Source organism: Nymphalis io, chromosome 19, assembly GCF_905147045.1.
Source record: "Nymphalis io chromosome 19, ilAglIoxx1.1, whole genome shotgun sequence".
Lineage (NCBI taxonomy): Eukaryota > Metazoa > Arthropoda > Insecta > Lepidoptera > Nymphalidae > Nymphalis > Nymphalis io.
The window spans coordinates 8,581,897-8,596,107 of NC_065906.1; the positions used below are offsets into that span (position 1 = coordinate 8,581,897).

A 14,211-nucleotide genomic window follows, 5' to 3' on the forward strand; every position below is an offset into this window, starting at 1 on the left:
TCATGCTATGGCATAAATAAACATCACTGAGAATTACATTTACAATTACATTTAGGGACAAAATAGCCGTACTTACGCGTGAAAACACACGCCGGCAATTTTTTTCTTGATATCGCTTTAACATGAAATAATACGAAAATGCACCATTTTATAACATTCGATATTATATAAGGATTGTTTCTCGGCCTTTTCACTGAATTAGAATCGTTTTCTAATATAAAAATAAGCGAAAATTGAACAAAAAACACAATGAACGCACCAACCGTCAAGTTTGTTTCGCTACTTAAGTAGCGAAACACTAAAACTGGTTACGCGTTAAGGGACAAAAGATTTGATAATTCTATCTCTGTCTAAATCATTTGTAACGTAATTTTCGTTCTCTTTCTTGTGTAAGTGAGAAGGAAATCGTCATTGCGTCTATTATTTTCTCTGTCTACGATGTCGAAATTAGTTCCGATTTTGACCAAAATATTCTTGTCAGATTATACAGAAATAAATATATAAAAAGTAAAAAAAACACGAGAAAAAAAATTGTATTTACGAAATACTAATGTAACGATATAATAAAAAATAATGACAGTGCACTGGCCACTCATAAAAGAAAAAAGACTGATTGACTAATGACATCACTTATTAAGTACCTATCCAGTTTGTTTAAATAATATGTCGCTTTTAAGCGTATGTGAATTAGATAATACTGTAACCGGTGATGTATGTGAAGATGATTCAAGTGAACTGGAAGTAGATATTTTATCATTTAACTATATTATTAAAAAATAAAATAAAAAAAAAAACAAAATTGTTCTTTCTATGCCCTTTATTATAAACATTTTAATTAGATCCTTATTCAATCCGTGCGAAGTCAGAACGGGCTAATTTTTAAACAAACACGATTGCTTGTCTTCAAATTTAAACTAAATCTATTTCTAAAAACTCATAATATCTTTAGATTACATTTTTTAGCATTACCTTCTAAACAACGGTAGCATTCGTGTGATTTCGGTGTTTTTAATAATAGTTATGCACATAAATTATGTATATGCAAAAACATAATATAAAAAAACAACAACATTTTGCAATTTGTATTCACTTGGATGGAGTCAGGAGTGATAGTTTTAGTGTTGTGTGCAGCATATGTTGATAAATTATATCGATATTATTATTATTATTATCATCACATTTCTGTTTCAGTTTAATATTGACCAGGAAAATAAGAATTATGAACGTCATAAAAGGTTATTCATTGTTTTAAAAATACATATATAACTTTAACCAAACAATTATCATTAAATAATGTTTCTCAATTTTAGCTTACCATATTTACAAGCTGCATTATTCGCTAATACTTTAGAAGATACTATTACTGAAATGCGCATACTGGGTATTTTATTTTATAATTTTTATTATTAAATATCCAGTTATCTACTGAATTAATACATTCACCTATGTTATAGTTCAATGTAACAATGAATTGCGTGTGACCAAGACTATGTCAGATATGGGACTTCTGGTTGCATTAAAATATGGAATATCTCAACCCGAAATAAAAGACGAATTGGAAAGTATTGATTACAGAAAAATAAACTGCAATGAATATAAAATAAACAAACTTGATAGTGATAGGTAAGTCTCTTGCTTATAATCTATTGTTAGATGATGGTGATCACATATAATAAGAATAATATTTACAGGAAGTTAATAATCACTGCAATCACGACTACTTACATAGACTTAATACAAACAAAAACATATAAAGCTTTAGAAAATAGTATTAATACAATAGTAAATCTAGACAATTACCGCGTAGAATTATGTAATGAAGAAGAAAAAAATAAAGTGTAAGGATATCAATTATGATTGTTTTTTTTTATAATTAACTATATCTCGAAAAATTACTCTCAAATTATTTTACAGCCTGCGTCGTGAACTTAACAAGCAAATAAGGCAGCAACATAATCATATCAAATCAATTATTTATGATACTGATGCTACCATTGATACTCTTAGGAGTGAAGTTGAAGTTCGTGTTTATTTATCAAATATATATATTTGCTTTTGTGTAATGATACAATAATATATAACAATTATAAAATTTTATATCGAAATACTGTATGCGGTCTTCACAATACTGAACATATTTATTCCTATTTAAAATATAAATATTTTTATAGGATGCAAATCTTAATGCCGAAATTCGTAATCGTTACGTTGAACGTTGGCAAGTAGCTCGTACTGAGCAACATAATCAGACAATTTACGACAAAGAAGCTTTACCAACAACAGTTATTGAATATTATAAGCGTAGAGCCGACAGTGAACAAAGAGTTCACTCTGAAGTGGAACTTTTAGTTACCATTTCTATTAACGTAATGTTTTTCTTTATTCTATGTCGTACATGTCGTAGCCTGTTATTAATTTTTTTAATCATAGGAAACTCTAGAGAAAATAGACGATTGGATGAATAAATATGACAAGGATATGGAAAATATAGAACTGAAAATACAGCTTAAGAAAAATGATTACCAAAACATGTTAGATAAGAGAATTAATTTAGAGGAGATGGTATATATACTTTATAAAAGTTTTCATTTTGTACGCTTTGTGACATTAGCTTGAGTCTAATTATATAACTAGTTCTAAACTATAAGGATGAGCTAATATGTGTTTATTATTTTTTTAGATTGAAAAACATAAGACCATGATAAAGGAGTGGATACAGTTTAAAGGAGAACGTGAAAAAGCACGTCTATACAGAGAAAACATGACTAAGTCTGCAATAATCGTTCAAGCTTGGTGGCGAGGACTATTAGTTCGCCGTCAACTTGGTCCTTATAAAGCTAAAAAGAAGGGCGGTGAAAAGAAGAAGAAATAAATAGTTGTAACATATTATTGAATTTAATGTAATAAAATTATGTTATTAATATCATATCCTATAGCATAAAATATTTTTTTACTTAAAAATCATTTTGTATACTTAAAATAAACTCGAACTTAAGTAAATTACTACTTGATTAAATATTACGAGTACTAGTTGTCAATCAATTACAATCCTTTATTAAAGGATTTTTTTAAAAATAACACTAATATTTTTTTTGTGATCAGTCATTTACCATAGATCTTTCCGGCTTAATATTTTACAAGTTCACCACCTTCATAATTATGTATACTTTAAACGTTTAAAGTTACAATTTTATCGATTGTCGATATTAAAACCATCTCTATTTTTCGCCGACAATGTCAATTTAATGATCACGTGACTTTCCTAACCAATCACAGTACAGCTTGACATTGACATTTGACATCCGTATTGTCAGTAATTTAGTTATCGGTACGTATTGTAAGATTTGTAAATATATTAAAGCGATTACCTATTACAAGTTATGATTTGAGATTTATTTATTAATTAAATGATGCCGAAGAAAGACAAGGTGAGCTAAGAAAAAACAAATTTTGTATAAAAAAAAACAATTCGTAGCGACATTGGCGTCGTCCTAAAAACTAAAAAACGGTACTTTAGTGTTGTCGGCGTTTACAATACGCTTCACTCGCGAGTTGTAAGCTATGCCATGCCATGTCAGTTCGTTTATGGTATGCGGTTCTGCATAATTTAAGTGTTTAATACTGTAGTTTATTCGTGAACTTATTTAATATCGGTGTTGTGAAAGTTATAGTGAAGACTGTTGTTTACAGGAGGCGATGAAGACTAAAAGTGATAAAAATAAAAACGGCGACAGTGACACTGAGGTAAGTTTGAAATTTGTATGAGAATCTTTCTAACTTGTTATTGGTATATTAATATTACAAATTGTTTATTTATTTTTTAGTTATAAGGCTTTGGTGTATATATAATTACGTCTACACGACTTATTCAAAAACATTGTATTAAAATTACCGCCTGATTTTTGACATAGTTTTGACAGTTAGTCCGCATTCTACGGTATTTTTAGGGTTCATTTATCTATTGATGGTTTCTCTCGAATGAAATGAAAATGAAATTAAAATCACGTTTATTTTAAAAATATCTGAACATATAATAATAATTTCAAATGACTTTAAAAACAAACATTATTAAGGTAATGTTACAAATTGTAATGACATAACAGTAGAAAACAATTAAATTTCTTTAAGAATTGGATAACATCTTAAGCATGTTTTAGCATATGTAATTAAGAAAGAAATTAAATAAGAAAATCTTAGTCTTAAAAAAATTTTAAACTAATTTAGCAATAAACTGCTGAGTAATATTTTTGATTATAATAAAGAGAAATGTCGCATTAACTTCACTTATGATCATCCCATTTATTTATTTAAGCTAAAATTCTATTACAATAATTCATCATAATAAAATATCTTAATATGTCCAAGTGACTGATTACAACAACAACCATTCTCAAAGTAATTCAGCCAATATGTAAAAAATACAGTATACTAAAATTATGTATGTGTACAAACTCGGGTGAACTCTATTACCCTCCCTCTGTCAAATGAAATTGTACTTGGAAATACAAGTACAAATCAAGCATTTTTACCTGTTTCCTAAGATATGGCAGAGTAACTCCAAATTTATGTCATGCTACTGAAGATTATTTCGATTTTACTACATAATTTTAACAGTTTTTATAAACAACTTTAAATCTGGCCTTACTTTCATCCTTATCAGTACCTTCTAAGTAAATGATTATACAAATCTCTTTATTTACTCATTCTTTCAGAATGGTGTATACATACAAGTAATGGTTTAAATCAATCATTGATTGCATCATTGGTATAGTGACTAAAATAAAAGGCTGTTGATCTCTTGGCTAGTCTCTCTTGAGATGGCCGCAGTAGCCGATATTAATAAAAAGGACATCAACAGCTTTAATCAAAATCCAAGCTAAAGCTAAGTCGTTTTTTCATGCATATTACACATAAAAACCAGAAATAGATAGTGGTATGAATGAGTGAGCAAAATGATTTATGTGTGTCAAGTGCTAAGTGGGCCAGATTAATCTTATTAATATATATTCATATTTTATCCTATTTCATGTAAACTTCAACAAGTATCTATAAGTGAAATGTTTTTAAATATAGTGTAACTTCAAATTCAAGATTCATAACAATAATCATGTCCTCTAGACCGATTTTTTGGTCACGGCGGCCAATCTTAAGAGAGATCAGCCAACTACGCAGGAGATATTATAGTGCATGAGTGTGTGCGCAAACACAGGTGCACTCTATTCTCTAACTCTCATAATCCGATGGGACGACAAACTGACATGACCGGAAAGAGTTTAGGCGCAGGACCAATGGCTTTACGTGCTTGGAGTGTACACACTTCCATCATCCATACTCCGGGCCACTACTGAGAATTTTCTGACATAAAACCCCAATATTTTTTTATTGGCTCGTCTTGGGAATTGAACCCAGGACTTCCGGGTTTGCAGCCTTACATCAAGCCACTAGACCAATAAGGCAGTCAAGATTCATATTATATTATTGAATCTTAATATTATATCATTATAGCCGAGATGGCCCAGTGGTTTAAAAGTGTGAATCTTAACCAATAATCGTGAGTTCAAACCCAGACAAGCACCACTGAATTTTCATGCTCTTAAATTGTGTTTATAATTCATCTCGTACTTGACGGTATGGGAAAACATTGTGAGAAAGCCTGCATATGTTGTATTCCACTAACTCACATAGGAGCAATGTGGTGGAAGAAGCTCCAAACCTTCTCCTCAAAAAAAAAAAAGGAGAAGAGGCCTTAAAACAGGCAATAAACATTTACAGGCTATTAGTATTATATCATTTTTCTAAAGGTAATTAAGTGACGAGTAGACAAGATTTTATCTATAAATATCCGCCTCATAACTTGTTATGGTGCAGTGTCCTTATATGAAAGATTTATTGGAAATATCAATGTTATGATCATGTTTTAAATATTTTATTTTTAATATATGCTCATATTAGCTGGTTTAAGAATAAGCAAACGTGGCCCATGGGTAAGGTATATATAAAAGGTAATAAAAAAAAATTGTAGGTTTTACTTAGTTTTGATTAGAAAATACTGACTATAAAATAATCGTTATAAATTATGTTTTCTCTATATTATTTCTTAATAACTTTTTCTATGCTGTTTGTATCTTTCAGAGACTTGAAAATTTAATCCTTAAATAATATTGAAGGCACAGGTTGTTTATCTGTTGGTTTGTCAGTAGATGTTGATGTGAAATGTATAGGCAATTTTTTTTTTGTTTGAATCTATGTACATTTTGAACCAGTGGTATCTTTACATTAAAATATTTTTGAAATGATGATTCAGAAGTCCTTATAAGAGCCTACTTGAATAAGTATAATATGGTTTTATATAAAGAAGAAAAATATAATTGTTAAAGCAATATTGAAATACAAAAGTGCATCAGAGTAAATATGCCTCACAAATAGTGAGGCTTAAAAATTACACTTTACACTCAAAGAGAAATATTTGTTTTTGTTTACATATAACATAAATAAAAATAATATGTTATTCTTTTTGTTAAATGTATTTTTTTATCAAACATGATATCAGATTTCAGTATCACATGTTTACCTGAATTACGTTTTATTTTCGTTATTTTGAACCTTATTTCATTGAAATAAAAGGCTACATTATCATTGAAATGTCAATATTGTAGTAACGAAGCTTACAATTCAGTAGATCGCAATGATCGCGAACTTTGAATTATATGACGTATGTGCAAGTAATACAGGCTATTATCGTATGAATGACTGACATGTTGTGATAGGTGTTGTTTATTGCAACGATTTGGCAGCACTCTCTATTCTTTACACAGTTTGTATGCGTGTGTTCCAAACACTAGCAGTATTCGAATCGTGAATTTTTATATTTTAAGTTTCTACTCAAGTCGTGTCTCGTGTCAAGTTTGTTTACGTGTGAAAAGTGCACTTTTTGTGTAATATTTGCAAATGTTGACTTTTTTTTTTGGTAACTTGGCAGAGTTCTGGAATTCCTTCGCGTTATGTTTTACGTAAATAGAAAATTTTAGATACACAGAGCATTGGTGTTGGACGGTATTTAATTTTTTAATTGTAAAAAATCATATGGCACTGGTATTTGTAATTTAAATTATCAATTAAAAATTGTAATAAATTTAAATGTACCAAAAATCGAGGTCACTGTAAATATGTATACGTATATTGTATTTGCGAAACCATAGAAAATGCAATATTGTAAATAAAGCTAATTTAGTAATTTGTAATACATTTTATAATAATTATTTCAATGCTCACGAGTGATGTAAATGCAGCGACAATTATAATACAATTTCACTGCGTATTACTCCGAATACCTTTTAAACTCGACAGCATAATGCAATATGCACATCGCCTTACATAAAAGCATTTCTTTTATTAATAAAGCAATGAAATGGAAAAGTATATTAGGTTATGTTACGCAGTTTTTTTTATTGCACGTATATATATGTATATATATATACGTGCAATATATATATATATCTATATACGTATATATATTATGGATACTGGGAAGTGTAACTAACGAATTTACTGTCTCATGGTATTAGGTAATCACTGCCCCATAGAGTTTAATATTACTTGCTAATGTGCTGTCAATCATAGGATATAGTGTTTAGGTCTGGTGTCGATTTACAATACAATTTTATGTCTCATTATGTTATATTGTAAATTTATTCCGTAACACCGTACCGTACCGTAACAGCCTGTGAATGTCCCACTGCTGGGCTAAAGGCCTCCTCTCCTCTTTTTGATGAGAAGGTTTGGAGCTTATTCCACCACGCTGCTCCAATGCGGGTTGGTAGAATTCACATGTGGCAGAATTTCAGTGAAATTAGACACATGCAGGTTTCCTCACGATGTTTTCCTTCACCGTAAAGCACGAGATGAATTATAATCACAAATTAAGCACATGAAAATTCAGTGGTGCTTGCCCGGGTTTGAACCCACGATCATCGGTTAAGATTCACGCGTTCTTACCACTGGGCCATCTCGGCTTTTTTTTTTTTGATGAGAAGGTTTGGAGCTTATTCCACCACGCTGCTCCAATGCGGGTTGGTAGATTCGTATTAAATAAATGCCGGATGTTAATTTTGCTCTTGAAAACAGTTATATTTTTCCTTATCAAAACTACAATTTATTTATTTAGCGACATAATAACTTCTTCCTTCAAGCCATTATTTACAGAGTGAATTAAGGTGATAACATAGCTTCATGTATGAAGATGAATGAGGGACCTCGTTTCTTCGAATTTCACTTCTCATTGAATAGCGATTCCTGGCGTTGCTCGCTTTTGATAAGCTCACTAAAGCTTGACCCATATCTCTTTTAGCTTAGAATGACCTGTTATATACCCATAGCTATGAAATAAGTGTCAAGTGTTCATATATATATATAAAATTAATATTTATAGTATACAACCGGTACGGAAGGGGAACCGATATAAAAAGATTAATTAATATCGTGAACTTTATATTAATAGAAAAAATGCGACGCAATATAATTTAAATGAACATTTCATATTGCGTTAAGTTTTCAATAAAAACGTTATAATAAAGAATTATAACAGAACTAATCAACGATAATGAGTTATTTTATCTGAATAACTGATTTAATGTAATTGTACACACAAGGGTCATCTTGAATGGCTTACATTTCTTATCAACTCGATATCAGGTAGCCCATAGGCCCGTTTAGTTTCGTACATACCATGTTTTATCCATACCAGTCATTTTGTTGTCGGTGTAACGCTTTTAAATGTTTCATTGCTGGAAGGTCTGCTCTCGCTTGAGGAGAAGGCTTCAAGGTTGTTCCACCTCGCCGTTTCAACGCGGATTGGTAGATACACATGTGGCAAATTTTCAACCGACACATGCAGGTTTCCTCACGATGTTTTCATTCACCGCGGACCACTATATGAATTATAAAAATAAATTGAGCACATGAAAGTCTGTATTTGAAACTAAAATTTTCGGTTATGATACCTTTATTTTATCACTGGGCCTCTCGGCTCTATAAGTATCTCCGAAATGTGGTTGTCATCATGTCGCAGCGAGTGTAAACCGCTTGCTAAATAATTGTTCGCCTATCTCAAGTACAGTTATAACAATACGACGTCTATAATCTTAGTGATAGTTTCAACGGAATATGTAGTTTAAGTTTTTAATATATGGATGGCATAAACGTCATTTTTCTTTCGTTAATGGCTTTTAGCTCTGCAAGCAGGGCACATATTATATACCAATGTCCCGTAGGATAAAGTAAAACGGACGTTGGAAATTATTTTGTCAATTTCATTAAATTAAATTTTACATCGGTAATTATGTACGGTGAATGATGTAAAAAGTTTATTTGTCATTTGTCTTCGATTTTCAGTGATTAAAACCTATTGGGTTATTCTGTAAGAACAAACGCGAAACTCACCGCATAAAACGGTCGTGAAATGTCCGAAAGTGATATGCGATATTGACTAGTAATTTTAACATTTAAAGAATACAGCCATCAAAATTGTATAACACCATAAGTCTGTAATGTAACGGGTGTGTGATGAAGTGATTTCGTACAGAATATATTCTTTAACAATGAAGTTTGTATATAGTAAGCGAACAAAAAACGAGTATATGTGCAAAAAAAAAACCTTCGTTTTATATACCGTTTAAAGAAGTTGAGAAATAATAATACAGTTTTATAGAACACAAGAAAATTACTATGACTTCGTTTGAATGGGATATATCATATTATGTCAAAGTAAGTAGAGAGTTGTTTTAATATAAATAGCAACGCAATAGTTAGTTATAAAAAGCGTATTTAGTAATCGATTTAGTCAATTAATTAATTACTTATAGTTATTATACTATATTTTAAACCGTTGGTCGGGGTTACAATCTATTCTGGATGAGTAATAAGTGTGTTCTACCACGATACATCAACACTGCATTTTTGTGTTATGGTTGGAAGGCTGATTGAGCCAGTCACCAGTGTAATTAAAGACGCAAGGGATACATCTCGGGTTCTCTTTCGGTCGGTGGAGCAATGACAGTGTAAAGAGTAACCGCTCTTACTTGCCACTTACTTTATACAAGTCTAAGTGTGATGGTTTACATCTGGTGACAAATATAATAAATAAAGATATAATTTGAACGTAATGTATTGCGATTGTTTTAAAATAGAATATAATTTCATGAAGATAAAGTAACGACGCAATTAGAACTGCTACTATATATCTATCTATTTTGTATATTTATGACTAAAACCGCTAACAGATAGATTTCATTGCGGTTTATAACGTTGCATTTGTTTTCCTGGATGGGTTTATTTCATTAAAATATCTTTTATTCTTCGACTATATAATTATATATATGTAAAAATATGTTTTGTTTGTTTACCCTAACAGCCTGTGAATGTCTCATTACTTGGCTAAAGGCCTCCTCTCCTCTTTTTGAGGAGAAGGTTTGGAGCTCATTCCACCACGCTGCTCCAATGCGGGTTGGTGGAATACACATGTGGCAGAATTTCAGTGAAATTAGACACATGCAGGTTTCATCACGATGTTTTTGATGTTTGTTTTATGATTTCAAAATTGGAAATTGTAGAAACAGAACAACAAGCTAACCGAACTCAGCTTGAGTGTTATATTATTCCGTACAAACTTTCATTATAAGATTAATTATCTTAAGTGATGAATTTTCAAATATGCTTTACCAACTGTCATTAATTCATTAGTCAGCCACAAGGCTAAATACCGATTTCCATATATTTTTTACATAAAAGACGATGAATTTGTATACAAACTCTTACCCCCTTTTTTGACGCTGGAAAAATGCGTTACGCATTTCCCCCACGGGAACTGTGGGGGGGGGGGGGTATGTGGGGCTCGCCGGTGTCCAAGGCGCCGAGTGCGCCCCGAACATCGGAATACCCACTAAAAAACCAGCGGTACCCTTTCCGTCTTAACGAGGAGCGCCACGGGATCGCTTTCGCACGCTACCGTGACGCTCTGACGAAACTCTTACCCCTATTTAACCTCTTTAGAAGATGATTTTTGAAAAAAAAAATCTTTCTTGGTGCTCACCTACGGAAAATTTCATCCTGTTAGACCCAGCGGCTTAGACTGTGCGTATTATGTTAGTAAGTCATTTTAAGAGTTTATTAAGCAGATTAAGGAAACATAAATTCTAAGTTCAAATTGTTCTATAAGCTGAGTATACGTTTTAAATGCCGTTATTTCACGTATAAAAATTTTAATAATATACTAATAATTATTTATTAACTTGTATTTCAATGGTACCTGATATCGCTATTACGAATAATATATACTACTGCTACATGTATTTATAATTACGTTATTAAGAATGGGCTATCGACATTCCTTGATGTTGAAACTATTTTCAAATTACTTTTAAGCGATATTAAATAGGACCATATATTTTGTTTTATTAGAAATCTAGATTTGAAATCGATGAATAAAGTAATAAGAACATGTATCAAGTCTCGTTTAATTTGTATTGAGAACAAAGTTTAAAACATTGAATTATGCGAAACAAGTTTTAATATATATATAAAGCTATAAATAAGGTAGCAGATAATGAACTACATTTAAATGTCAATCATTTTAAATTGCTGTCTGATACCAGACTTTTTTTCATAATGTATATTTTAGTTTGAATAAAAAATATTAATGATTCTGTTTGCGCGTATTCTAAAACAAAATTAGTTGATTGTACAATCATCTCGTTGATATCCTTTTAAATTCAAGTGCAAGAAAAAAAAAAACAAATCAATCACAATATACTTTATTCAAAAAGACATTATATAAAATGAAAGTATTTTTTTATATTACTTAATCTCAGTCATGTAATTAGAACTGTACAGCATAGTCCTGTGCTATATACTATATATAGTTTTTATCTTGGTGAAATGTTATTCTTTTTCTTATTATATACCAAAGATTGTCAAATGTACTATAAATACTATTATAGAAACTGCTGCTTGCCCAATTCCACTAACGAACTTCAAATTAAGAACACCGCGTGTTAATTGGCTATTGGCTGTAACTCGATATCGTGCTGTTCGACATTTACACACGTCCAACCCCAAACAACCCTTGGACGAATAAACCGGCGAATTTGCTCTTCTATTTATAGCGCCTTTCCAATATGCCAATCAATTGGATTGGATCAATGAAACTCGAAAACACGAGTAGATGTTCTATTTGTTTCCAGAACTTTGAACACAATAAGACGAAAGATACGATAAAGGTCAATGTAATTTTGTACAACTATTGCTGAAAGGAATGTCAGTAAAAAAATGTCTTACAATATATTGTTGTGTTTGTTGTGTAATGACGGAGAGGACAACGATTGGTCCTGCAAGAAAAATTCAAATCATAACGACCTGAGCTATCATTCGAGTAAAACGCACATCATTTAATACGCCTTTCATTTTTAATTCCGGACGATAAATGTTAGTCAAGTTTTGTGTTTAAGCTTTTTGGTGTGTTTTGTACTTTGTTTTTTTTTTTCTGTGAATTTATAACGATAGCACGTCATCATAAAATAATGTTAGGTACGTGTTTTACGTACATATTTATGTATTCAAAAGATTGTTATCATGTGGGCACTCTTTTAATTAATATGTAATTTTTGTGTAGTATCTTTATGATAATAAGAGATGTGAGTACAGATTAAGATATGAGCGAAAGATCTGATAACAAAATAGTATTTTATTTTCTTTTCATAAGAAAAGTTTATTACTCTGTCAAAGTATGTATGCAGTGCACACACGCGCACGCACGCGCGCGCGCACACACACACACACACACACACACACACACTATTGCGATTGGTGTGAAGTATTTGAAAATTAATTATTTTACCTCACCAAGTAAACAGCAGACGCCATGAATCTACTGGGAAAATTTTGTTTTGTAAACGTTTCCAACGAGTAATGTTTAACTTCGTGTGATCTAAACTATTTTAAACTATTTTAAACTATCACATGTTAATGTTTGTCTTGCAGTTTATTTAGATTAGTTACGTTCAAAATAGACTCGGGCATACTTCGTATCAGAGGCTAGATTGTAATCAGAAGATAATGCATTTTAATGTTAAAGGTATTATCTTTTGTGTTAAAATAACACATGCACATATATGTAGAATATTTTGTTCTTATATATTATATATATTACATATATTATATATATAATATTACATATAATATATGTAATATTATAAAAAATATCTTGACTATAATTAATATTTGCCTAAATATACTGGGCTTGCGCTATGTAGCTTAACTTTGAAAATATTTTAAGTAGATACTTTGTAATATGACTATTAAAAACCAATAAACGTATCAATAGGTTTATTTATTTTTAATTAATAGTTGTCTGGAATGTAGATTTTACTGAAAAGAACCAGCGAGAAACTCAATACTGGTGGTAGGGCTATGTGCAAGCTCGTCTGGGTAGTTAGCACCCACTCATCAGATATTCTACCGCAAAACAGCAGCACTTGGTATTGTTGAGTTCCGGTTCGAAGAGTGAGCGAACTAGTGTAATTACAGGCACAAGAGACAAAACATCTTAGCTCCCAAGTTTGGTGGCGCATTGGCCATGTCAGCGATGGTTAACATTTCTTACAATGCTAATGTCTATAGGCGTTGGTGACCACTCACCATCAGGTGGCTCATATGCTCGTCCGCATACCTATACTATAATAAAAAAATAAAATATAATAAATAAATAAAAAACACTAGTTACTCTTTTCCACCAATTAACATATTATGTATGTTAATTGAATACAGTTAATTTGTAATTTACCCTTCATGAAAATTGATGACTACTAACATCGCTCTATTTTATCATTTATATAGTCTTTAACGAGTTATAAACCTTGTTTATTAATGTTTTTTTTTAAGTTACATTTAAAGTTATTGATAAGCTAAGATAAAAAGTCTACGGTATCTTACAAGAGAAACGAATACTACGCCCCACGAAGGTTTTATTAATTTTGCGATTAATATAAATATACAATGACAATGTATAAATTTTCTCTTTTTAAATAATTGCGAATGTAAGAACCACAGGTGAGCGTATTCAGTCTGGGGTAATTCGGAAACTGGATTGGTAACTGTTGAATAATTTAATGTTAATTTGTACTGTGCAGGTTTCGGAAATTAAAAAAAAACGTTAAAGAA

At 30.9% G+C, this 14,211-nt stretch overlaps 2 protein-coding genes across 4 annotated transcripts in view; both read left to right on the forward strand.

The window, feature by feature from the left end:
• Window positions 1-1,293: 1,293 nt before the first annotated feature.
• LOC126776184 (dynein regulatory complex protein 9-like) lies at window positions 1,294-2,872 on the forward strand. The gene is made up of 7 exons (XM_050498485.1): window positions 1,294-1,381; window positions 1,455-1,623; window positions 1,692-1,838; window positions 1,915-2,020; window positions 2,172-2,366; window positions 2,431-2,562; window positions 2,681-2,872. The coding sequence occupies exons 1-7, from the start codon at window positions 1,294-1,296 to the stop codon at window positions 2,870-2,872; spliced, it is 1,029 nt and encodes a 342-aa protein (XP_050354442.1).
• Window positions 2,873-3,359: 487 nt separating this feature from the next.
• The window catches only part of LOC126775962 (serine/threonine-protein phosphatase 2A 56 kDa regulatory subunit gamma isoform-like), a 56,801-nt gene continuing 45,949 nt past the window's right edge, over window positions 3,360-14,211 (forward strand). Inside the window, exons 1-2 of one of the 3 annotated variants that reach the window (XM_050498195.1) lie at window positions 3,360-3,428; window positions 3,691-3,744. In XM_050498195.1, coding sequence (XP_050354152.1) covers window positions 3,408-3,428; window positions 3,691-3,744 — 75 coding nt within the window. In that variant the 5' untranslated portion in view covers window positions 3,360-3,407. The other 2 variants (XM_050498194.1, XM_050498192.1) reach the window with 2 other exon arrangements.

What these genes read in the sequence shown, in the direction of transcription:
- LOC126776184 (XM_050498485.1), top strand. Translation starts at nt 1,294, where the DNA reads ATGTTTCTCAATTTTAGCTTACCATATTTACAAGCTGCATTATTCGCT. An exon ending in TACTGAAATGCGCATACTGG is followed by an intron (nt 1,382 to 1,454) that starts GTATTTTATTTT and finishes CCTATGTTATAG; the next exon opens with TTCAATGTAACAATGAATTG. An exon ending in TAGTTACCATTTCTATTAAC is followed by an intron (nt 2,367 to 2,430) that starts GTAATGTTTTTC and finishes TTTTAATCATAG; the next exon opens with GAAACTCTAGAGAAAATAGA.